The 25,979-nt window shown below is 37.8% G+C and overlaps 3 protein-coding genes across 4 annotated transcripts in view; 1 reads left to right on the top strand and 2 right to left on the bottom strand.

Annotated features, from left to right (window-relative positions):
• The first annotated feature begins 94 nt into the window (after window positions 1-94).
• On the top strand, window positions 95-20,031 carry LOC144644436 (staphylococcal nuclease domain-containing protein 1-like). The gene is made up of 31 exons (XM_078503918.1): window positions 95-223; window positions 383-532; window positions 2,447-2,570; window positions 2,905-2,986; window positions 4,730-4,808; window positions 5,074-5,149; window positions 5,851-5,942; window positions 6,101-6,157; window positions 6,944-7,001; window positions 7,501-7,541; window positions 7,958-8,064; window positions 8,223-8,313; window positions 8,692-8,783; window positions 9,091-9,118; window positions 9,895-9,999; window positions 10,634-10,900; window positions 11,460-11,528; window positions 11,802-11,874; window positions 12,734-12,852; window positions 13,550-13,642; window positions 13,757-13,852; window positions 14,372-14,446; window positions 14,544-14,601; window positions 14,960-15,083; window positions 15,389-15,458; window positions 16,114-16,166; window positions 16,637-16,691; window positions 17,156-17,203; window positions 17,574-17,618; window positions 18,801-18,953; window positions 19,552-20,031. The coding sequence occupies exons 1-31, from the start codon at window positions 182-184 to the stop codon at window positions 19,615-19,617; spliced, it is 2,688 nt and encodes an 895-aa protein (XP_078360044.1). The 5' UTR covers window positions 95-181; the 3' UTR covers window positions 19,618-20,031.
• A 2-nt stretch (window positions 20,032-20,033) lies between these two features.
• Window positions 20,034-25,860, bottom strand: LOC144644467 (BTB/POZ domain-containing protein KCTD21-like). Of its 2 annotated transcripts, none has more exons than XM_078503963.1 (3): window positions 25,735-25,860; window positions 25,064-25,546; window positions 20,034-21,997 (listed from the first exon to the last, which is right to left on the bottom strand). In XM_078503963.1, exons 1-3 carry the CDS (start codon window positions 25,799-25,801, stop codon window positions 21,690-21,692), a joined length of 858 nt encoding a protein of 285 aa, XP_078360089.1. In that variant the 5' UTR covers window positions 25,802-25,860; the 3' UTR covers window positions 20,034-21,689. The 2 variants fall into 2 exon arrangements, with proteins under 2 accessions (XP_078360089.1, XP_078360090.1); XM_078503964.1 differs by having other exon boundaries at window positions 25,064-25,519.
• The window catches only part of LOC144644462 (acid-sensing ion channel 3-like), a 176,890-nt gene continuing 174,910 nt past the window's right edge, over window positions 24,000-25,979 (bottom strand). The window contains exon 7 of the mRNA XM_078503956.1: window positions 24,000-24,524. The gene's annotated coding sequence lies outside the window, so the exon portion shown is untranslated. The remainder of the gene's footprint in view (window positions 24,525-25,979) is intronic.

Raw genomic sequence — 25,979 nt, 5'->3', positions numbered from 1 at the left:
TCATCGGCCCCAACTCGTCGGGCTTTGTCGGAAAGAATCGTAAATCTTCGGAAAACTTCTTCAGTTCCGGTACAGTTTTGACGTCATACTAACTCCAAATATAGTAGTCTGCGTGAAAAAGTTCTTTCCTTTTACCTTTGAATTGTGGCGAGTAATTTAGGTTCTTAGCGAAAAAATAATAATGTCTCAGACCGTACAGATGAATCGTGGAATTGTCAAACAGGTAATACAACTCTAACTCCCTCTAATTATTTAGAGTCGTTTCGTTGAAATTCTGTAGACACTTTCGAGTGCCACGTTTTACATCAATCGAGAAACCTTTTACCCGTGACTTGGAATCAAATAAACTGATTTTCCTGTAATTTTTTTTATTTCAACACAGGTTCTTTCAGGAGATAGCGTAGTGATACGTGGACAACCCCGAGGCGGTCCTCCTCCCGAAAGACAGTTATGCCTGTCCAATGTGACCGCACCAAAACTGGCGAGAAGATCAAATCCAAACGTGGAGGGAAGCGTCGAGACGCGTGATGAGGTTTGTTACATTACTACATTGTTCAGCAATGTTTTCCGTTTCTGCGGCTTCTTACACATTCTTAACTATTTTACGAGTATTTGTCTCTTTAATTGTGTGGTTTCCTTTCTAAAAGGGCTCACACAAGTGAGCAAGTTGTCTCGTTCAATAGGCTGTTTAAAAGAAAAAGATATCGTGTTTTGTTCATTTCGTTATGAATGACCTTACAATGCGACCAATAGCATTTCATTACGTGCCGCAGTCTTTTTCTGTTGGCACGAAAAGTATCGGTTGTGTATCCAATTACAAACTTGGACAGAAAAAATTACGGCACTTTTTGCCGGGAAACATACAGTCGTTTTTTACGAAATCCTAGGCTAAATATAAATTATAGTCTTCAAGCTGAGCTTAAACTGTAATAGACTAAAATAATTGTTTTAATAATTTGAAGACCAGCTTCGAGTCCCACATGTGGATTTATAATAATAATTTGTCCCATTAATCAATTCCCCCTTGCTGGATTAACAGCATATCTTTATAACTTAATACTTGATCATTTAGCAATTTGACAATAATTCATAATGCTTGAGATAATAAAGGGAAAAAAAATAGGAAAATTTTATTATATTTTCTAAAAATCTGTTGACTCCCTTTAATCAATGCCAATTTATATTACTTTTTGTACTTCTAATTTTCGTGCTCTGTAAGGAACTTCATCAACTTTTTTGAATACTAGTGTACTGGTAGATTAAAATATTACAAATTATGTATTTTTTGAATATTATTGTATGTTTTAAATCACCGTTAAGTTATGCTCACCGTTAAGTTATGCTCTGCCCTCCCTCTGGCTCGCACTGGCAACATAGAGTGATTTTACTTTACCCATGAAACAAAAGGGTTAGTTAAAGTGTATAAAAGCGCTTACATATAAGTATCAGTGCATGGTCAACAATAAACAAAGAAAAAAAACAACAACAAAAGAATTACGAACTATGGTGAAACAATGAGAACTAATACAATGTAGGAGCAGCGATGAAGCTAAGAAAACACTAAGCCAGCCCAGCTGGCTTTTCTGGCCTTCCGCCCCCCCTAGGGGGGCCGCCCCCCCCCCCGCCCCACCGCCTTACCGCGCGCAACATGGCCACCGCGTCTCCATGCCTTGGCAGCCTTAAAAGTTTACCCAAGTCTTTATTTTTAATGTGAAATTTCAGCCGGATTTAAGTTCTCTTTGAGCTGGTGGAAATAGCCAGCAACCAGCCCTTAACGATATCCCTGTATGAGTGTGTTTTATCCCACTACCTACATGAATTTCACAGGTTTAGTAAAAGTGCTCTGGCATCATAAAGACAAGATCAGATAAACACAGAATCCCCTTAATACCAAATGTTACACTGGTGTATATATATGTTGTGGTTTAGTTTTACCCACAGTACAATGTTGTATTTTCCTTAGTTTTATATTCATTATCAGGTGTTACCATATGCTAGAATAAAGGAAAATACCAAAAAAACATAAACTGAACCGATTTAACTCTGATGAAGGTAGCAGAGAGCTACCGAAAATTCAGTTTTTATACGTTTTTAACATATTTTTTAAGGTCAGTTACAAACCGTTGTTTTATCAAATAGTTATTGTTCCAAGGGTAAAATTAAACCACAACATCCCAGTATGTATTGTTAGTGTGAAATGCACAGTTAGGTAACCTCATACAGGTGTAAGTAGTACTTAGGAAATGCACTATTAATAATGGCGTAATGTCATTAAAAGTTCATCTTGGTTCGTTCTTGGAGTCATGGCTTTTCAGATGTAGCTGGAAGTTAGTGAGTCAATTCACCATGATGGGTCACAAAATGCACATTATGGCAAGTCCTGCATTGAGATTTTACTTTAAATTAATTATTAAATAACAAACTTGTTTGGCTTTCCACCCAACAGCCTTTTGCATGGGAAGCTAGGGAATTTCTCAGAAAGAAGCTGATTGGCAAAGAAGTATTATTCTCTGTGGAATACAAAGTTCCTGGAACAGGACGAGAATATGGATGCATCTATTTACAGAAAGGTAATTAGTTTCTACATTTAATGAAACTCTTACGTACAGTCAACTCTCTCTAAACTGGACACTGTCAGGACCGTCTCCAACTGTCTGTTTTTGAGAGTTTTCCATCTAATAGGGAGTTTAGTTACAGTAAAATGACTGAAAACAGTATGGACGGGACCAACACCAGGTGTCTGTCTTAAAAGAGGTGTCCATCTTTATATAGAGGTGTCTGTTAAGAGAGAGTTGACTGTATACTGTATAACTAACTTAATTGATTGCAGAAAGGATGAATCATTTGAAAGAAGAGATACATGTAGGGTAATAATTAAACATGTATGTCTTACTATTTTGTCAGGAGATGAACTTGAAAATGTAACAGAAGCTATAGTATCTGAAGGACTTGTTGAAGTCAGACGTGGGGGCATCAAGCCATCAGAGTGAGTCTTTTTAGCATGTTAATCAAGTGTATTTATCTTAAAGTATTATTATTAACTAATATTGTTATAATTTATATAAAACATCAAAAACAGTACCTGCACAAATTGTAAATTGTGCAGCACATGAATTTTATGCCTTTTTTAAAAATCAGTTATGGCGTTTTAATTTTTTCCTTTTTTAAATTATTTTAGCAGTTAAATTTTGTAGTCTTTTTAAAAATAATCTTACGTCGATGTATTTTCTTTTTAAATTTTAATTGTAAAAATACATATAATGAATAGTTTTGGATTGTAATTTATAGGAAGCTATTTTTAATTAATAGTTTAGATAGGTGTCCTTAATTAGTGGTATCCACTGCTATTCTGTTTGACACTTTAATAAAGTTATTATTATTATTATTATTATTATTAATATTATTATTATTATTATTATTATTAAATCAATCAATTTTATTAACCTTCGTGCATATTCAAGTACAGTGGAGTGGGAACTCCCATAAGCATATAAACACTTACGATTAGGACACAAAAAAGTGTCTTTTTAGGACAGGTGTCTCAGTGTCAGCTTATGTGAAGTTGGTCAGGAAATTTAATATGTAACTTGTTTCTCTGTGGCTCGGACCATAACTAGAATGTAAGTGTCTGCTTAATCGGAGGTGTGTGCACAGATACCAGAGATGTACATGTACAGTGTAGTTGGGTTAGTGGATGGTTAATTGCTGAAGAATAGCTCCCCGTAACCGACTGTCGGTCAACAGTCGGCCGACAGGTTACCGACACCTTACCAACATCCTACCGACACATCACCGACTGTCGGCTGACTTTTGGCCGACAGCATGGCAAAAACCTGTCGGCCAACAGACGGCCGACAGTTGGCTGACAAACGACCGACAGACAACCAACAGACGACCGACAGTTGGTTAAAGGGAGCTGTTCTTCACAATTACCTGAATATATACAGTGGAACCCCAATAAAACGATGTGCCAAGGGAGCAGTAAAATTATATTGTTATATCGAGGAATCGTTATACATCGAAACTCCGGATATAACGATATGGCCGTAAAATAACCAAAATAGTGTATATCGGAGTTAACCTACAGTTGTGACATACTTTTTAACTAGATAAAGAGGCTTTAAGAATACAGTTACTGTATCCTAATGAGAGAACATTTCAATATACAATTAAGTAGCGGAAACACTTTTTTAAAATATTCTAATATACTCTATCACCTCTATTTGCATTTAAACTTAAACTCGCGTTATTTTATTCTTATCTACTTGATAATGAACTAAGATGAGTTCGAAACGTCGTGGCTTATTTTTATACTTAGTTACTGTATCATTTTCATATATCATCATAAAATTGTTGTATTGATTAATTAATATTTTGATTAATTGTGACTGTGACTGTAGTTATATCTGGGAAGATTTTTGTTCGTCCGCCTCTTCGTATATATCGTATTCGGGTTCGGTCCCATAATAAACTGTAACTTTTGCCAGGACATAGAATATTCATTTTATACAGATATATTATTATATCGAGGATTGTTATATTGGGGTTCCATATATATTAACTAGCTTGTATTAAGTGAATGCATGATTTAATGTAGTACATGTCAAAATAGCTTAAGCCTAGAAATTATAAGTCACTTTCATTAGTGAGATACATGTACATGACTTTTCAAAATTGGAGTCATTACATGTACATTGTAATTTAGGATAATATTATTTTTTATTTTCAGTGATCAAACAAAGTTAATTGACCTGGAAGAGATGGCAAAAACAGTGGCAAAAGGAAAGTGGGCTGCTGATGCTTCAGATGTGAGTATTTAATACATGTTTATATGCATTGTAACAACACAACACTGAGATTAGTAGCACTTTCCTCTTGCTTAAAATATTATTAAATGTAAGTAGATTTTTTTATTGTTTATTCTTGAATCCAGACATGATTGTTTATTTTACTATCATATTCTCCTGAAAGGTCACTTGTGGTACCAGTCTACTTAAAAATAAAAATTAATAAACAGGTACATGTAGCTACCATTTGTAAAAAAAGATGTGCTAATTATTGTGTTTTTAATAGCACATCAGAGAAATAACATGGAATGTGGAAAACCCAAGACATTTCCTTGATGCTAATAATGGAAAGGAATTTAATGGTAAGCGTCATGATTTTTTTTTACATACATGTACTACCGTGTGTATATGTAGTTACATGCATGCAAAGCTGTGAAAAAGGTTAATACCCAGTATTTAAAATATAGTCTACTTGTATGGCATTTTTTTTTTTATCAAATTCAGTGTTGCATCCAGGCATGTTCTTAGGCAAGACATTTAACCCTCATAGTGCCTCTTCCCACCCAGGTGTATAAAAGGAGACTGCCAAATTAAATGCTGGGTACACCCTGCAAACTAAGGACTAGCATCCCATCTACAAGGGAGTAGAAACACTCCTACATCACTAGTAGACACTTTGTGCTACCGAAACCAGAGTTAAGTGCTGGATGTGTGGGCCACTTGGCTTGAATGCTGATCTTACTGTATCCAAGCACAGCTGTATCTCAACATACATGATCCACAAGATTTCACATTCAGGCTTCTTGTTATGTTTTGGTCATGAAAGACTAGACTTACAGCCTCTTTTCATCCCAGTGTCATGTACAAAATTGCTGCTTTACTGGTAAAACTGTTATCTACAGCGCATTTGGTCACATACATATGGAAAATGCGCCATATGAAAAAATTAATGCATGGTCATTATCATTATCTACCCTGGCTAATATGCAGTTTCCAAGTTTATTAAAAAAACTGTCAGTATTGTTTAGTTTTGTACTGACTTTTATTTTTCCCACTTCTACAGCTGTTATTGAACATGTCCGTGATGGTTGCACAGCAAGAGCATTTTTACTGCCAGACTTTTACCATGTGACAGTTTTGTTTACAGGAATCAAGGTACGTCCATCACTATTAAAGTTTCATGTAGTTCAACGTGTACTGTAGAATTTTATGCTTGTTCTTTTGCATTTTTACTGATTACCGGTAGTTCTGTGACATAAAAATCTATTACGACACTGCAGGTCTTGAAAGTGTGTCTCTTGTTTTCATTTTAGTGTCCAATGATCAGACGTGAAGGAGACAAAGAAATTCCAGAGCCATTTTCTGATGAAGTAGGTGGCACTACAATAATAAGTATTCTCTATCTTTAGTAATTACTTTCTATTTTTGTACTTGTAAATAATATCTATTAGTCAGAGCAGATGAAAATATTAATAGCTTATTGTTGTTGCTGCAATAAAACAGCATAACAATTATCATGATATGATGGTGACAGTTTGTTCCTTTTTTGAAATTTCTTTGTCTGATGTTAGAGCAGTTTTCAATTGAGTGTCGTAAAACCAAAACCAAAGTAATTACTGCTGGCCAATCACAAAGGACACAGACAATCCAGTGAACCAATCAAAACTTGAAGCAAATACATGTAGCTGGCACGAAGCACGGGAAAACGTGTGCAAGCTAGTCACGATTGGTTTTGGTTTTACTCCTGATTGGCTGAGAAAGTGCCGCGAGATTTTTAAGCCAATCAATAAGCGTAGTAATGCAAAACCAAAGCAAACGCAATTTACTTTCGACACTCAAGTGAAAACCGCTCTATTCTTATCCTATTCATGCATGCATACATCTTGCTCTGTTCTAAACCGGTCAAACTGGGATACTACACTGTACACGAATACTGTCTAGACATACATTTTGCCTGTTCTGTTGACCTTGCAACACAGGATGTATAAAATCAAATGGTCTAATACATGTATATATTTATATGGCATTATGTACTTTGTCAGAAATGTACTTAGTGTGCTTAGGCCTTGTTACAACATGTGGTGTACATGCACTGCCCCCCAGCAGAAATGTACCTCTTGTAATTGAGATTGAGTTGTTTGTGTTCATTTTACCAGGCAAAGTTTTTCACTGAGAGCCGATTATTACAAAGAGAAGTCAAGATAATTCTAGAAGGTAAAAGTGAATAATTATGACGATAAAATAATGGTTACTGACAACAGGTTTTTTCTTAGTTCTCTCGCCCATATGATATGGACCTCATGGACTACTGAATAAGATACTTCTGGCTTCAAACCGTTACTATGTTAAAACAACTATAATACTGACTGTAGTATACACTACTGACAGATTTTGTAAAACAAGGAAAAGATTAATATACATAGAAACATTTTGTTTATCACTGTGAGGCTATACGGTCGTGCTTTCTAGCAAGACCCTCATTTTTGCCGAGATTGCTTTTTTTTCACTTGTTTATGGAAAAACATTTAGTCAATTTTATTGCACATGTTTTGGTTAAAACAGTCTGACTCATGCATGTGTATTAAAGGCACAAGAGAACATTAATTTATTGGACTTAAATAACAACGTACAAAGAATGGCTGTGTGCTCTTTCTGAAAATTTTTAAAAAATATATATAATATCAAATAAATATTGCTGTTTTCCTTTATTCAGGAGTATCCAATCAGAATTTCCTTGGATCAATAATTCACCCAGTAAGTCACTTTGATTCAATGTATTACACCAAAAAAAAAAAAAAAAAAAAAAAAAAAAAAAAAAAAAAAAAAAAAATCCTAAACAAGCAAATACACCACAAAGAAGTTTTGAACTATTACAGGTAACTCTTGTTATGGTTACATGTGCTTGCTTCCTTATACCAGCTGAGGAAGGTTTATGTTAGATCAGTTACATTGTACATGAAACTCCTTCTATTTTCAGATTTTGGCCATTACTAATGTAGCTGAGTTTGTATTGACACTCGTACAATTCATTTGACTGTAAGGCACAATGAAACCCCACCACTTAACTCGCAATTTGCGTGTTAGTTGCACAAACGTGATACGTTATCTAATTACTGTTTGTTGATTTTTTGTTAAGTTTTGTTTCGTTACATTGAACATCTTTCCTCTAGGCTGGAAACATTGCTGAATTATTACTCCGCGAGGGATTTGCTCGCTGTGTTGATTGGAGCATGGCAGTGCTTTCTAAAGGACACGACAAGCTGCGCGCTGCAGAAAAGTAAGTTGTATTGTCATGTTATCATTGACAAAAATAAAAAAAATAAAAATGTTATCATTGACACGTTTTTCTGCTGTTGGATCAAGGGAAAAAAATTGAATTAAAATGCTGTCGGATCAAGCGTGCAAGCTTTTAACAAGGTCTGTTGTGTTTTGTAGATTTGCCAGGGAAAAGAGACTCAGATTATGGAAAGACTATGTACCAAGTGCACCCACAGTCCCCATTCAAAACAAAGAATTTACTGGAAAGGTAAGTTGAAGGCCTGAAAGCTACTATTATGCAGAACAATTGCAAACTCTCCTTCCCTCTTCCAATTCCTCCATTAAAGCCATAAATTTGAGCTTCCTCTTAAACTTCCCGTTTAGACCTGTTTCACAGGGGATTAACATCTAGTTCAAGTGTTATCTTTTTTGTCCTGGCAAAGGATAGAAACTCATAATTTGAAGAGAAATCAGCAACAAATTGTAACTACATGTAACATAAAAAACCGAAGCAGTTAAAACGTTTCGCCAGGTACAAGATTTGATTTTACTTCTAGACAAGATGTGACTTACATAGATTGGCAGATACGCTTTTTTAGCAGCATTTATTTTCAATTAATAAAAAAATGCTTTCTTTTATCTGCAGGTTGTAGAATGTGTCAATGCAGATGCTTTGGTCATCAAAACTGCTGATGGAGCACAAAAGAAAATTCATTTCTCCAGCTTGAGACCGCCCAGGTACTGTAGCTGTAATGCAATGATTTCGTCTTGTAAACCTGACTTTGTAATACATTTAGCTTTCTGTTAACCCACGAGTGCAGATCTATGCTGCAAGTAAATTTTCTCAATGAGGGATATGTAGCGCTAACGATCGACACGTTTGCTGCTGACATTCGTAACAGTGGTTAATTTAACCTTGTTGGCTTTACATGGTACACGTACACAGTACAAAATGGTTGTAAGACGTTACAACTCTGTTATCTGCTATAGGCTGCTAACACAGTACATGTATATCTATGTATTTTTTTTCTTTTTGCTCTTGAAGGTTACTCCCTAAAGAAGATGGCACTCAGGTATGACAGAATGATTTATCAATAGGCCATTTCCGAGTTACCCTTTGCCTCTACTTCAAAACGAGTCTAAGCACAAAATCATTCAAATGAAAATGAGTTTGATTTGCATGAAAATGGACCTGAAGGTGAAACTCATTTTCATACGAATGGTTTCGCACGTAGACTCGTTTTGAGACAGGCAAACGGTAACTCAGAAATAGCCTATTGATGAAAAAAAGTGTAACACTTTCGGAAATATTGGTTTTGTGTCGATATGGCTCTTGACTTTTGTCTTTGACCAAAATAAGGATAACAATGCCAAAACGCACTCTTGGCGCGTTTTATAAACACGGGGTGGGGGGGGGGGGGATGTTACATTCGCTTTGTCAAGTCTTACTATATTGTAGCAAAGTCCGTTTTAAAGTTCAGAAACAGGCATGATCAATTTTTCGAAAAGTAACCGTGAGGAAAAAGTAGTTAAAGATTTTCGTAGTCAGAGTGCTAATTGCCAGATTGTGCCATGGAGTGCAAGATTCGTCCAACCATGCGAATAATAACATAGGCTCTTCTCAGGGTCACTCACGGCCGGTTTGGCTTGAAGAAGTGGCTGTTTTCTCAAGCTAGATTCGTTCTGGCAATTCTCCAAAACACGGCCTTATTCACCTACTGGCGCGACGATAAATGATGATGATGAATCCTGCAAAACGTTATCAGATGCGACGAATAATGAATTACGCCATTTGCATTGCTGCTAGTATTTTATAATTCTCACATGCATATCTTGATTTGTTGCACAGGAGACTATCACTAACAAAGATAACAGGAAGCCCAGGCCGCTGTATGACGTCCCTTACATGTTTGAAGCCAGGGAATTCCTTAGAAAGAAATTAATCGGCAAGAAGGTAATGACAAAACTTCACCATCGTAACAAACTTACTAGTGTTCTAGAGGTTGCTGAAAATCATTCCTGTCTACAAACAATGTTTTTAGATTGTGTTTGATTTGTCCTGCTGTTTTTTGTTAGAAGATTTTTAGGGTCGAGTACCGCTGCTGCTACGTCACGAGCCCGGTATTCATTCTCTTTTTTCAGGGGGAGGGGGGGGGGGGGTGAGGGAAGGGAAGCGTGAGCTCATTTCTCCGAACAGCAACTTGTAATCTAGCCTAAGAAAATTTCTGCGAAACAAAAAAGCTACTTACTTATCCCATGACTGCAGTTGTCTCACAGCGCTTTTTCAGGGTTCGTATGGGTCCTGGAAAACCTGGAAAGTCTTAGAATTTTATTGCACGGCACTTAGACAACCGGTCCTGGAAAGGTCTGGAAATCTGTTAAACTCAAGTAACACCAGAATTCTCAGAACTAACATTATAGGAAATGTACCGCAGACAGTAAGGAGAAATAATATTCAGATCTAGGGAGTAAAAGGGTAAATGTGAATTTTGGAGTCCTGGAAAATCAATCTGAGTCCTGAAAAGTCCTGGAAAATTGTTTGTGAAAAAGGGTATGAACCTTGCTTTTTGTCCTCCTTCGTCTTCCAGGTAAACGTAAAAGTTGATTATATCAAGCCTCCAAGCGACGGTTTCCCTGAAAAAACATGTGCAACAGTTACTATTACTGGTATTAACGTAGCTGAAGCTCTTATCAGCAAAGGATTTGCGACCGCGCTACGGCACCGGCAAGACGATGATCAGCGGTCTTCATGCTATGATGAATTGCTAGCAGCCGAGTCACGTGCAAATAAGAATGGTAAAGGATTGCACAGTAAGAAGGAATCACCTATACACAGAGTGGCAGATCTGTCAGGGGTGAGTTGGCGATTAATCCTAGGTTGCCCAGACTCCAAAACAGTCCCCAGCCTCACCTGAGCTCGTACACTCGCGGCCTTCGATGAATGGACTGGGGAGAGTATGCATGCGTCGCGTGTGATTTCGGGAAGGTCGCGAGGAACATTTTCTCTCTCCTCAGTGGGCGCGAGTTTCATTCGCAAATATCGGCGCTTTCTGCCTCCCCTTCGCTTTTGTAGCTGAATTATTTTGAGGCAGAAAGAAGTCTAAACGTTTAACAGCTCACGTCATTTTTTTTTTTAAATTCCACGTACACAACTAGTAGTTTTGTTGTTCTCCTTAAAAACTGTGCTTCATGTAATGTATGCCATCAAATTCATCTCTTAAGAGAGTTCATCTTTCTTTTTTTCGCGATCACTTGCAGTGAATGAAAAAAACTAACAAACACAACTTAGCCACTTGCATCTCATCACACCTTTAGTAGCTATTTTATGGTTCATGGTATCATTTTTTATTTCTGCCAGGAAAGCGCGTTTGTGTGTACGGTTTTTATATTATTGGTATTGTATTTTTATTTCAGGATTCAGCAAAGTCAAAACAGTTCTTACCATTCTTACAACGAGCAGGAAGATCTTCAGGAATAGTTGAAGTAAGTGATTGTTGAAATTTAGTTTCTTTTTCTTTCGTTGTTGACAAAAAAATAATAAAAAAATAAATGGCCATTTCTTAAAGATATATCCTTCTCTCGCATTTGCTTTATGGATTAAAACAAGGTTATCCGGTGAAGAATAAGATTGATTCGCAACCAAAGAAACAAGTTTTAGAGGAGAGGACTATAAGGAGAGAAACTTCCGTTTTTTTTATATTATTATTTTTTTGGATGCTGAATATGTTATTTTTTCTCCCTGTCTTTTTCTCATAGTTTGTTGCCAGCGGTTCAAGACTAAGATTGTATCTTCCAAAGGAGACTTGTCTAATAACTTTCCTTGTTGCTGGTGAGTTTGTATTTCGGTGCATTTTTTTACAGACAGTTAACAGAGTTGCATGTATAGGTCACCGACGCCGCATGTTAAAAAAAAGATCACCAACTTCTTCAGTTTGTGTTCCTGATCTGTCTTAATCGTCCTCAGTTGCGACCGTGTTTGCTTATTTTTTGTTTATTATTAGTTTTGTTCTTTTCTTCCCTTTGAAAGGGTTTCCATCGATTGTAAAGTAAATTTGTTCATCAGAAAAATGACAAAAAATTGTTACGTAGCTGCTTAAAGGGAGCAACATAAGCCAATTTCGGCACTTACCGACTGGTCATAGAATTAACTGAAATATCACAATAACGGCTTAAAAGTGTAGAAGAACTCAAAAGAAACACAGAAAGGCCAAAATAGAAAATGGATGGGCAAAATTCGAGAAGATTAACGGATTGTGTTGGGAAAACTTGAAAAATTTTGCCCCAACTTTTTTCAAGTTTATCTCAATATGTATAAAAGTGTCATTTTCAGTGCTCGAAAAGCATCCTTGTTTGTTATGTGGCCGTGATTTTGCCAATACAATGTAAATGACTTTTGGTCTGCCAAATTGAAGTTTACAGCTCTTAATAAAAGAAAATATATAGAATAAAATACCGTGACTTAGCCCCTTCAAAATACTGAATAGTTAGCAGCCGCGATGAGTCCCCCTCTTCTTGCGGAGGCCGCTACGTTTTACATCAACAACAATAAACTCTACGTTTTAAACTAAAAGCTCTGTTCCTGATTTCTCCGAGATTACGTTCTGCTGCATGCTGTAAGCTCTGCTACTGACCCTGCAAGTAAACTGTTGTTTGCTTTTGTTAATTTTATATTTATCTTTTGTGTTTAGGTATTTCATGTCCTCGTGCTGCTAGAATAGTCACATCTCAAGGAGTTATTGCTACTGAAGGAGAGCCGCATGGCGATGAAGCTCTGAGTTTCACCAAGGAACTCTGCATGCAAAGAGAGGTAAAACGTAAAGAAATCAATAAAGCGCCCTGTTAGGGGTTTTAGGGATAAGACATAACTTAAAAAATTATCTTCGGAATAAGGGATAAATGTTTAAATAACAGCTCTCAATTGGTAATTTTAGGGATAAGGAATAACTGCTCTCAGAATTATTGGGATAAGGGATAAGGCAACCACCCTAGCAGGGCCTCCTCAGTGTATAAACTGAACAATTAACTTGAAGTCTAAATTACGGCATAAGTGAAGCGGGCGTTGTAAGGAAAATCTGGCATCATTTGTTTCTGAGGCCCAAAGGGAGATTTTTTGTTATTCTGTTGTAGTTTCAAGGGACGGACAGAGTAAGGGACGGACCATTATTTTATTGGGAGGGGGGTATGAAAAATTTTCGTCTGCAAACTTTTTTTTTAGTTTATGCACCTCTGCAAACATTTCTTTTTTTCGAAATTCTTACCATTTTTTATTATACATATCGTGTTTGCAAACAATTTATTTTGTCTTTCTAGGCCCTGCAAACAATTTTTTTCAATATTTTTCTCCCCCCCCCCCCCCCTCCAAAAAAATAATGGTCCGTCCCTAAGCATCTAATTTGTTATTTACAAACGTGTTTATGAATTTACCCTTTTCAAAATTGCAGAAAAAAGTCGGTTTATTTCTGAAATCGTTTGGTTTGCTTATTTTTTCCTCATTGACGTATTAGGTTGAAGTACAAGTTGAAGCAATAGACAAGGCTGGTAATTTCATTGGCTGGTTATTTGTGGACAACACCAATCTTTCTGTTGCACTGGTCGAGGTAACAAGAAAAAACGTTCTTCTTCTTGACTCAAAATAAGTTAATGACTGTTTTTAGTGGGTCTCGTACGACCCCCATTGTTTGATAGTTTGTTCTTCTGTCTGGTTTTTGCAGGCTGGTCTTTCTCAAGTACACTTCACAGCTGAGCGCTCCAGTTACTATCACCAGCTTACACAGGCTGAAGAACAAGCAAAATCACAGAAACTTAAGGTACAACTGTAGCCCTTAGCACGGTGTTGAAAAAGAGTTCACTTTCGCCTTGTTCTGGAGCAAATGCGTCGAAATATATCCCCAATAGCATGATTGAGTGGTAAAGGGCGAGCAAATAGTTTCGAAAAAGGACTGAAAATGCTGTATTGTGTTGAAGGCCAGTATGAATTCTTGCAGTCAGGGACTTACATTCAAAATAGCAAATTCTCGATAATACATAATAAGGTTGTAAATTACCTAGTGTCTTGTAACTGCAGTGAATTAACTGGGCTATAAAGTGCACGGTTCTCCGAAGGGATATTCATTGCTACTATTGGACACAACTTGTCGTGCTCGTGAAGTGCTCGTGCTTATTTTTGATTGGACAATGAGAATCAGAAAGTTTTCGGGTTGTACGGACATTTAACGAAGCGGCGTTTCTTTGTTCATTGAGCAACAAGCGCCGTTTCAAAGGATGCGTTGCTTAGCGACGCTAATGTATATATGCGGATTGTTTAACGCCAGTTTTGTTGTTTTCAGTTATGGGCCAACTACGAGGAACCTAAGAATATTGTTGTTGTGGAAGAAACAGAAAGAAAGTGCAATTATAAGAAGGTTTGTTGTAACTGTGAAGTTCAATGACAGGCATGTGGTGTTTCTGTGATCTTTTAATATACTACTTCTTATTCCGTGTTTAATGTCTTGATTATAGGTCATTGTCACCGAAACCAAGCAAAGTCTCTCTTTCTGGGCGCAGCACGTTGACTCAGGTAAGCGGGCGAATGTGTCATGTGAAGTAGTTTCGTGTTTTAGGCACTTTATGAGTGATAGATTTACGTAGCGCAAATTTCATGATACATTTTTATCAGCAGTTTGAAGTTATGGGCAGAACACAACTCGGGTGTTGATCTTTCTTCGTGACGTGTTCGCGCTCAATGTCTATTTATACGTTCCTTTTACACCTAAGATTTCATTTACTGCGCGCTCAAAAACCACACACAAGCATGACTATTCCTTTTATTCGGGATACAGTTTTAAATTTTTTTTTTTAAATCACTAGTCCCTAAGAGGAGTTAGAACTGAAGCGAAATATCTGATTACGACATTTTTATATATATATTTCTTTAGGTGGTCAGCTGGAGAAACTCATGGATGATCTTCACAATGAGCTAAGCAGTAATCCACCACTACCCGGCTCATACACAGCGAGAAAAGGAGATTTATGTGCAGCTTTGTTTGTGGATAATAACTGGTACGTTTCTGGCAAATCTATCGACTCTGTGTTCACGGAAAAGTAACGTTCTCCCATAGCAAGTCCCCTAGCCCCTAGACTAGTCTATCCATGCCTTTCCTCACTCTCCCCTCCCCTCCCCACCCACCCCATCGCATGCATCCCATCCTTTCCGGCCAAAGCATCAAAATCCTGTTTTGCATGTTCGTCATATAGAAGAGTCCCCCTCACCACAGGGGCGAGGGCAAGTACTTACATGTTACTGTAGCATTGATGTGGTACATGCGTAGTGACTTACCCTTCACTATTGTGCTGTTTATCTTCAGGTACAGAGCACGTGTGGAAGGCGTTGCATCTCCCAAAGAAATTCATGTGTTTTACATTGATTATGGAAACGTAAGTACATTTGAGTTAGGAAAACAGACTTTTTCACTGCTTAGTTCATTGTTTACCGTATTTATTCAAATAAACGCCTCCCTCGAATTACGCCGCCCTGTATAAACGCCGCACATTATGGCGAAATTTTAATAAACGCCGCATCATGTGCGGCGTTTACTCAATAATAGAGTCAAAAAGCAATGAGTAAAAATCAGTTTGCACTAAAAAAAAACATATTTTCCTTGATTGTAAATGTTTTAAGATATTGAAAATGACTTTTAGACAGCATTTAAAATTTTCCTTTTTTTAAATCATGTCGTCACCATTCTATTGTTAGCAAGAAAATAGTCGAATTTTAAATAAACGTCTCCCTCTTATTAACGCCGCCCTCGAATAAACGCCACACTCGAATCACGAAAAGTTTTATAACGCCACGGCGTTTAATCGAAAAAAATATGGTATGAGATATCGAGCTAGCATAGTTGAATAAAAACTGTAATAACTGTTTTTGCGCCATTATCAGCTAATTTTTATAGCCAAAAGTAGGAGAGACAGACAAAAAGGTAGAGGCCCAATCCACTTGACTGTCTCTTTAATATCCTTAACTTTTGAATTTGGAATGTTTTCAGAGTATTTTTATTCTTATTAAAATATCATCTCATGTTTCTTACAGAAAGAAGTGTTACCGTTATCCAAGCTATGTCCTCTGCCTTCAGCGTTCCACAGGTAATCCAGCCACAACTGTATGTTGTTAAGTTATGGGGTTTCAATGTTTTTTTTAAGATCATTACAACTTTGCTGTTCGAACCCATGTGCAGGGTAGTAAAGATCCTCAGTTTGCCGATCTCTTAGAAAAAGGCCTGACACAAAATAACTATCGTCCCAGAAGTTGCTAAGCAACATGACGTATTTATACGCGCGATTGCTTTCGGAGTACTCGTGAGCACTCGCCGCTAGCTTTTGATTGGATGAAATAGATTCAGAAATTCTTCGAGTGCTTGAACGAAGATTTGCCAAAACCGGCACTTATTCCCCCGACTGAATACAGTAACTGTAAATTACATGTCGCTGTATTAAAAAAGTTCTTGGATCAAACTGATCAGTTGGCGGCATTTGTCATAAAAGTGCATTATATTGTTTTTCTCTTCCCAATCTACCTTTCACCTAAAATTATTGTCTTTATTTTTTTTTTTCAGTTTTCCTCCACAAGCACACGAGTACAATATGGCATTTATTGAACTCTCAAAGGACGTAAGTAATGTTCACTGGATACTGCTCGTCTATTGATGCCGGACCCTTACCAATCACCCTTTTCAGTGGCAAACTCAAAATATTATTAAAATTGTCTCTAGTACCGATAACGATCGGTATGACTTTCGATGGTAGTTCAAAGAAATTGGTAATACATCCAGGGATTAAAAAATGTTTCGTTGAGTGATGACCCAAATAATGACTACAAAAAAGACTAAATGAGCCCAAGCTGTAGCCGAGGGTTGACTCAATTAAACACCTTCGAATTCTCTGAAACTCTCTCGAGTATTTGTTTCAGGTTATGTAAACATTTTTTTGTAAAATTAAGCTAACAAAATGCAATGATAAGTCGTTACCGTGTCTACATGTACACAGCCTCGTGCGAAATGACACACAGCCAATCACAGCGCCCGGTCTAGAGGTTATCCATTTTGTCTGCTAATTCTCGCTATTATTCTCGTTAGGTTGAACAAGTTGCTGATGCTATAGAGTCCTTCAGGAATCTGGTCATTGTAAGTATTAGTGATTTCGAGTTTTTCTAAACGTCCTTCGGTTTTTTTCCTCAAAACCGTTGAATTGTCGTGTTGTACATAATAAATGCGTTTTTTAAAGAATCTGATCTCATCATCGTTGTTCTTCCCAATACTTAGTGGGTTGTTTCGCGGCATTTTGTTCCATGCAATATCGAAAAACGTCAAAGGGAGCCCCTCGGAACTGTCAGCAGTTTAGTTTTGGTCCATCGTATCATCAAATACAATTCTACGATTTCAAAACGCTGGTTAGAAGACCACGCCTTTGTTTTTTATATAGAGACGTTTGCGCGTCTCACTTTGAGCCGATACGCAGAGAACTGATTTTTTTATTTTTTTATTTTCTATTCAGAACAGGCAGTTTATGCTGAACGTGGAGTACAAAACTGCAGGCCAGGTAAAAATATTCATATACACTAATCATTATTTGGCAAGGAACATCGAGGATGGTGTCTTCAGTTATTAGGGACTACTAATCACTATGTGTTAAAATTGGTGGTGCGTTGTGTTTGATATTTTCATAACAAGACACAGGAAAGAGAATTGGTACTCTTGCCGACAAACACTGTCTTAACATAAACACAACGACGATATCTACTCTTCGCACACTATTCAGTCTATTCAGCTTCATTAAAGCACTCGAAGAACTTCCGAATTATTTCGTCCAATCAAAAACTAGCTCGAGCGGTCACGAGTACTCCGAAAGCAATCGCGCGTACAAATATGCCATGTTGCTTAGCAACTTCTGGGACGAAAACCGCGGGTTCAGTCACTTCTCGGAGAAGTGATGTTGCCATCAACTGGCACTTGTTCCCCCCGACTGCATTTAGCTTCACTGAACTGGAAATACTTCTTCGTAAACACAGATAACCGTCCAAATTAAACAAAGTTTGTTGTAAGACAGGCGAACGTAGCGACTTATTGAACAATGATACAGCCACTATAGCAGCTCATTTTTGTCAACAAGCGAAAGAGTATCATGCCAGTGAAACTGAGTAATTTTTGCAGTTGTGAAACAACTCGAACTGTTGCAACGAATTGTAAAGCTGGGCAGAAAGGGTTTGAACCAAAGCCAATGCTCCGCAGATGCTCTACCAACTGACCGATGAAGCCTTTGGAGCTGAGACAAACTCAAGTACAGAATCGTCATTGAGGAATCCTATACAGGGCAATTTTTTTCTTTTACCCCACCCCACTCTCCCTTACGTTCGCGCTCGTTTAAATTCCCCGTGGTTTATATTTTGGCCACGCCATCTCGGTGAACTTCGAGAAATGATTCCTCGAGAAATGATCCCTCCCTTCACCCACCCCTGAAAATAAGCGTAGAGCTTTTACGGTATTTAGAAATGTTCCAACTGCCCGTGGTGAACAACAATAACAACAACAACCCCTTTAATGTACTCTTGCACTCTTACCCCACCCCACCCTCCCTTACGTTCGCGCTCGTTTAAATCCCCCGCGGTTTATATTTTGGCCACGCAGTTTTTCGAACTTGGAGAAAATAGATGGTCCGTGAACAGACTAACAGAACAGCGCCTCACGAATTATTGGTATAATTGCTTGTGCTTTGTGTTGTTAGGATTATGTGACCCTGGTACAGGAGAATGGAGATGATACCGCCAAGTCTCTTGTCACGGACGGTCTTGTGATTGTTGAGAAGAGGAAGGAAAAACGTCTTCAGAAGCTGATGGAAGAATATTACCGAGCTCAGGATGGTGCAAGGAAAGCCAGAGTAAGTTATCAAATTTACCGATTTCATGTGCTTCCCTTGAAGTGTAACAACTTCACAATGTTCCCGCACTTCGTCCGTTCGTGTGCGGTCGGTCGGTCATTTCAAACAGAAGGCACTGCCTCGTCCCCAGGCGTCCTCCTACTTGGTAGTGTACGGTTCACTTGGCTTTGTGGGACTGCCGTGCACGGTTTGCTTGGCGTTGTGGGCCTGAAGCGGACTGGAAAACGGACTCGCTCCCTAACCATCAACCCCCGCGCTCCCAGTTTTTCCGCCTTTCCGCCCTAACCGTCCGGCCGATCGGCGCCTGGGGACGAGGCAGCAGTAGGCACACGTCAATATAAATTCAACTTTACAGCAGACCTTACGCCACCCCTTTCCCCTAAATGTAAGCCCATGATGATCACTCCCTTTACCCACCCCTGAAAACAAGCTTAGAGCTTGTGCGATATTTAGACATGTGCCAACTGCCCGTGCTGATGTTCTAGACTGTGAACTGTCTCTGTCTCGCTTGCTCTACACAGTCTTAGAGAAAAAATTGGGACTGCTTTCAGTGTGCAGACTTAGTACTAAAATAGTTCACTTTCTCTCTTGTTTTCAGTTAAACCTCTGGCGTTATGGAGATTTTACTGACGATGACGCGAAGGAATTTGGGTACTCCGCCTAAAAGCGAAGTCAGTGTCGCCCTCGTCGTGAAAAAAGCAATTATACGAAACACGGATCGTCACAACGGCTATAACTTAGTATTAATAAATTATTAATTTGAGTAGAAATTGAACCTGTGCCTGAATGGTGCTGAACAGAGCGATTGCAGTTACGGAACAAGAATTCTGTACCCGCATTCGCCACCGTGAATTTGCTGTCAGCTTTTACTGAAGAATGAAAAGTCTATTTTTATCGCAACAATTCTTAGCTGAATTCTCCTTACTCGCCACAATCTTGTCCGTGTTTTTCATCTCTGGCCGGAATTTCTATTTTAATAATAATCGTAGAATAATTCAATTCCTTGTTTAGACAAGTGGATTTTGTGAGTGTGAGAGAGTACTCACGTAAAATATAAAGACAAAAGAAAAGCAATGCATATGTTGTTTTGTGTTTTATTTTCTCGAGACTTTTTACAGTACATCTCCCTTGCCCCTTTTGACCAGTGTATCTTTAGGCTGGTTTTCACAAGCGACGGAGTCGTAATCGGATTGGTAAGACCGCTTAAGACCTAGTGAAAATCGAAAATCAGAGTCGTTAACGGAGTCATAAACTCGACGGAATCGGAGTCGGAAGAATCAGAACGTTTCCATTTTCTTACGACTCTGTCTGTGTGATTTTCCATCTAGATCGTAGCTCTCTAGGTTTCTGATTCCGACTACGACTCCGTCGCTTGTGAAAACCGGCCCCGTTTTTGTTGGGAGAAAGATGACACCTTACTTCCTGGAAACACGATAAGGCCGAATTGTGGTCTTGGTCAGTTCTTGGAAAAAGGGGAAATCAACAAGTTTGTATTTTACACGCGAGGTATTTGTTTCCGTCCCTCAAGAGACCTATTTCTGTAGCTTTTCTTTTACTCTTACATGACTTTTAGTCTAGAAAATTTTGTTATGTATATGCTTGACTAGTCGTGTGTAGATTACACTACTACTTTAGGGGGGAAAAACAAATTTTGAACCCAAAGTGTTTTCATTTACTTGGCTATATTAAACTTCGCTTCCACCCCAAAATGAATACGCTGAATTGCTGCAAGTCACAATCAGGGGACTGTGAATAAACAGATAAATTGCTGCTTTCAAGGATTTCTCAGAACAAACTTAAAACACCCTCATGTTCGCTTTAAAAGTTTCAATGACTTTGAACAGTTGTTTTATAAATGTCACGTTTATTGATCTATATTAAAATGACTTTCCCATGATGCACTTCAGGGCACAAAATAATTTCGGACAGTTGTTGGTCATGTTGCCTGGCCAAACAGATTAAGCGTGTCCTTTCTGACCAGTCAAAATATAGACCTCTTTAGCTACGTTTGTAAATTGTCCATTTCAGATCAGGTGATGCTCTACAGAGAATTGTTCCTTTGTTCATCTGGAAATTATTCACTCATTTCCACGAGATTTTTTTTCTCAAGAGTAACATCATGTGGTCTGAAATGGGACAACAAACAAACGAAGCTAAAGACGTCTATAAGGAAACGCGCAAGATCTAAAAATAGAAATGAATGCAAATGAATATAACCGCCACAAAGCTAAAAACATCAGTGTGTTTTGAGAGAAATAGAAGGAATCTAGGCGAAGTTTTCGTTTTACAAAAATGTTTTAGGAATACCGGCTGCTTTAGAAAGTGTTTTAAGAAAATTTGTCCGCCATTTCGGTTTGCTGTCCGAGTCTTGTCTGAGTTGTGACGTCACAACCACCCGTTACTGCTGTTCATAAGTTCATCTTTGTTTGCGTGGCATAAAAACCACCGCTGTTTCTTCACTATTTTGACTGCAATTTTTATGAATAGAGCGCTTCTAAATGCACTTGTAAGATGTGATAATTTTAGTTAAAGCTTAAAGATATTAAATTGGCAACAAACATGTTATTTATTTTTCTGCTCATAAGTTATCATTTTAAAAGCCATGTATATGACCGCTCAAAATGACCGGCAAACAAAAACCTTGTCCGAACAAATTGCCATCTTGACCAGACATTGACTGTCGACTGGCCGTTATTTTGACCCCTGCACTGATGAATGCATGTTATTATAAACATCTTACTTCTCAAACCCAAAAACTTCCATTTCACTGATGTCAAAAGACTGTTTTCCCGTCAAAAATGTGGTAGCATCCTGACCTGCTGGACATTGGTATGAGTTGTCCAAATTTGTGGTGCAACGCTCAAATTGGTGAAGACGAAGATCGCTCAATTCACATCTTCCAAATACTGGGCCACAGTTACTGCTGCAATAGATAGCATAATCTTCTTCTCCAGCCTTCAAAGGCATCTTTGTTGGTGGCAGACCACTTGGGTTGACGAGGCTGAACAGGAAAGAGTCACTGGCTTTTCTGTGGACTCCCCAATCTAAAGTCAAGCAAAAATCCCTATAATATTAATTTACTGCAAGTGACCACATTAGGATTACATTGACCTAGTACATGACACTTAACTGTGGGGAAAGATTAAATGAAGGATTTAATATTAATTACATTAAATTCAATTAGGCCATTGTCAGATGACCAAGTACAAGAATGGAAAGGCAAGATGAAATGGTAAGATGCCTAGGATTTATTTTGTGTTACAAGATTTTATGGTACTTACATAACGACAAAACAACACTAGAATCAACATAATAAATATTGTTATCGACATAAATTTCGTAGCAGTGAGATTTTCTTTGCAGTTTAAGGTCGCGGGGGACACCTTATGCTCATCATTATGCATTTATTTAAAGCGTATGCACGAAGTGCAACGACTGACGTCGACAACTTTACGAGATATTTATGACTGGAAAAAAATTTGAGCGCGTGCGCGTGATTTGATGTGTTCGCGTGTAGCACGGATTGTGAACAAAATGTTTACTCAAAATTGACGTATGGGTCTTAAAAAATTCTCCTTTTTCCTTGAATTCTAAAACATAGCAAAGTGTTAGAACTCTTAAGGAATTTTAACCAATTTACCGCAACACTTAGCTTTATGAATTTATATAGATTGTAGGAGGAGTAATCACAATAATATTCATAAACAATCGTGTCTTTTTTGAAACGCATTGTTGTCACAAGTAAAGCATGGAATATAATTATTAAAATTACCATAATTACATCTCTCCTTTGGAAATCGTGTTTTGGTCGGGACACCTTCGGAAATCTCAAAGTTTGGACTTTTTCGACAATTTTGTGGCAGAGAATTCAGCGCGGATACAGAACTTCATGACTTGCCACTGCAGAGAGTTAAACTAGGAATACTGTAGTGTGTCATAACAGAAGCGGAATTTTAAAAGAGCGCTTTTAGAAAGAGGTAGAAGGCATTAAATTCAAATGTTCGCATTTAAACCATCATAACTACCTGGCAAACTTAAAATTAAAAAATCCGCTTCTGTTATGACACACTAGAGATATTGACTGATCAGTTTTTGCCAAGATCACAGTGTGCTGTCTCATAGTCGATCTGTAAACTCTGCCACCAAATCATGTATCTCGTAATTTGTCACTTACGAGGCTATATCACCGCCGTTAAGTACAATCCATAAAATAAAACATAATAGTCATAATCTTTCATCATTTCTTTAGGTCGCTGTAAAATTTGAGCTTAATAGCACCCATAACAACCGAAATATAAGCCTTTTAAAAGATGCAGGACAAACCAAATTTCGCCTCATGAATTTATTCATGCACAGGTATCCCCCGCCACCTTAACCAACTGAAGATCGAAAATATCAGATCTTCCAAATTTGCACTTTACAACTGTTTGTTTTGCTAAGTAATTTTTTTCAATCACATGATTTATGGTCACAAAGTAATAGTTATTTCATGACCCTACGTTTTATGGACAAAACACACAATTTTTATGTTTGGTATAAATAAAACTTAGGGATGATGTTTACTATGGGTTGTTTTGTCTGATGTGTCGGTTGTTATATTGGTTGACAGTTGGTCCACATATATCATCGCTAGTTAGGTGATATTCGCTTTACACTTGGTCGATAGCCCCATTGGGGGGGGGGGGGAACTCAAATATAAAAGGTGAGGGGATGCTCATCGTCTCTGTTGTTTTCAGTAAACAAGTATGGTGACCTATCAGTTTTTTCTTGTTAAGTCTGAGTGTAAAAATAAAATAATACACTGATTAACTTCTATGTTTGAAAAATAAATTATCACCGGAAACAATACTTTGCTAGCACTCACAAAGGAATTATTAAGGAATTATGTGGTATATACAAGGTCTTCCTGCTGCTAAACGAATATGGTAAAACCCCCTCCCCCCCCCCCCCCCTGGTGACTGGCAAATTTAATGCTGGGGTAACCCTGGGATGGCCTAGCAACCCATCCAGGGGAGAAAAGATATATACAGTAAAAACCTGCGTATAAGAACCTAGGTTTTTTCAAGTTAGCCTAAACAGGTTCTTATATTAAATGGTATTTAGTGTAAAATTAGGCTAACTAGGTTCTTAATTAGGTTCTTAACTTTTGTTCAAGAAATAAAGTAGAATTTTTAAATGATCTGGTCCTATAATGTCCAATAACAGTATTCTTGAAGGCCTCGGTAAGCAAAATACTATACTATTTTAATCTGATTCTGTTAAAATCAAACCTATACTGTAACCTTCACTATAATTCCCAATAAATCTTGTATACAAAAGTTAATAATTATATTCAAGGAGGACAAGTTTTATGTAACTATGCTGTAACTATATTGTGTACAGACTGTGATAAAAATATATTTTTGAGAAGATTTTTTAATTCTATATTTTTGAGAAGATTGTTTTCTTTTTTGAAAATAAGAACCTGTTTTAGAATTTTAGCCTAAAATGGTTCTTATGTGAAGGGTGCTTAAAAATGAAATTTTAGCCTAACAGGTTCTTAAATGTTAGGTTCTTATATGCAGGTTTTTACTGTATTTTCTAGTTGCTTCATGCTACAGAAACCAGGATACATTCTGACCTGATGGGCCTGACTAGGCTCAAATACAGACTTAACCTTGCCTTACCTACAAGTGTATTAAAAGCCAGGGTATATTACAATTCCTTAGATTTGATTAATTTACAGGCTATGGTATGTGAGCTCATATATCATGGACCACAAATATGGTAGGTTGTAGGTTTAAACATCAGCAAGAACAGCCGGGGAGTTCAAATATTAATTATAATAATAATTGCTCGATCATTTTTAACTCCAAAGTTTCAAACGTAAATACTGCAATTCTTTGGGTGTTTTCAATAAAAAAAATCCACTCACACTGGTTGGATATGAGATAGTTTCAGCCAACTTCGCACTATGAACCTCATTAGCTATCTACTATCCATAATCCAGTGTACCCTCATGGAGTAATTGTTAAATATGTATATATTATACCGAAGGTCACATTACCTCTACTATCTTACAGAAAGCACACGTACGCATTGCGTACCTATCTAATCTTGAAAGAACTTACTTGACTTTTCCCACTGTTGTTCAGTATATCCCCCAAAAATGTACTCTCCGTACTTGACTACCACTACCGTTGCTCCCTTGCAGTCGCAAAAAGAGTGAAATAAGGTATTATTAAATTCTTTGGAACCCCTCGAGCTCATACCATCGCGAGAACTCCGGTATAACAATGCAAAGTTATGGCTGGCACTTGTAAGTGTGGGCTTCAACCAGTTGATCAAAGTTTGGCGTTGATCTGGCGAGAGAATCAATGAATCCTTGAAAGGTCTTGCTTTTAGTTCATCAATTATTCCTTTTATTTGATAAAATTCAGCCTCGGCCAGTAGCTCTTTGCGAGCAATCTTGTCTTCAGGCGCAATAAGTTGTCCGGTGCGAAGGTAATTCAGGATAATGCGGAAGTGAGTTCCATCGCGATCAATGAAGTAAGATCCATCCTCGCTTGGCTTTGTGTCAAATCTTCCTGAAAACATGGCGTGTAACATCGAACCTGGCATAAACATGATTAAAAGGAAAAAATAAGAACCTAGCAAATCGAGAAAACATTTTTGCACGCGGAAATATTGCGAGAAATTTTTCAACGTTCCCGCGTGGTTTCACTTTTTTAAAATATTCGTTTAGCCTTTTTGATACCGCTGCTTTCTTGTAATAGGCCTTGGTAAAATATACATTAAGTACCTGGATCATTATTCAGGGTTGACTGACTGGTTGTGAAAAGGTGGCCGCCGACATTGAGTTTTATCATTTTCACGAAATGTCAAAATTTAGCAAGAGCTCGCCGGCGAACGCCGGCTAAGCAAGCTAAAGAGCCATTCTCGTCCCCATAGCCCTTTTCGTTTCTCTTAGCCGGCAGGGCCTAGGCACGAGGAAACAAAGGGCTCTGGGGGACGCTCTGGGGACAGAGAATAACCGAAAAAATTCGA

Source organism: Oculina patagonica, chromosome 2, assembly GCF_052425735.1.
Source record: "Oculina patagonica isolate OP01 chromosome 2, crgOcupat, whole genome shotgun sequence".
NCBI classification, from domain to species: Eukaryota; Metazoa; Cnidaria; class Anthozoa; order Scleractinia; family Oculinidae; genus Oculina; species Oculina patagonica.
The sequence above is the reverse complement of the archived record's forward strand: the minus strand, read 5'-3'. Positions and strand labels throughout refer to the sequence as shown.

Excerpts from the sequence above, each read along its gene's own strand:
- LOC144644436 (XM_078503918.1), top strand. The coding sequence starts at position 182 with ATGTCTCAGACCGTACAGATGAATCGTGGAATTGTCAAACAG. Across the intron at positions 533-2,446 it reads GCGTCGAGACGCGTGATGAG|CCTTTTGCATGGGAAGCTAG; the intron begins GTTTGTTACATT and ends TCCACCCAACAG. Across the intron at positions 7,002-7,500 it reads AGTCAAGATAATTCTAGAAG|GAGTATCCAATCAGAATTTC; the intron begins GTAAAAGTGAAT and ends TCCTTTATTCAG.
- LOC144644467 (XM_078503963.1), bottom strand. The coding sequence starts at position 25,801 with ATGATAAAACTCAATGTCGGCGGCCACCTTTTCACAACCAGTCAGTCA. Across the intron at positions 25,547-25,734 it reads AACCCTGAATAATGATCCAG|GTTCGATGTTACACGCCATG; the intron begins GTACTTAATGTA and ends TGTTTATGCCAG. Across the intron at positions 21,998-25,063 it reads ACAACAGTGGGAAAAGTCAA|ATTGGGGAGTCCACAGAAAA; the intron begins GTAAGTTCTTTC and ends GCTTGACTTTAG.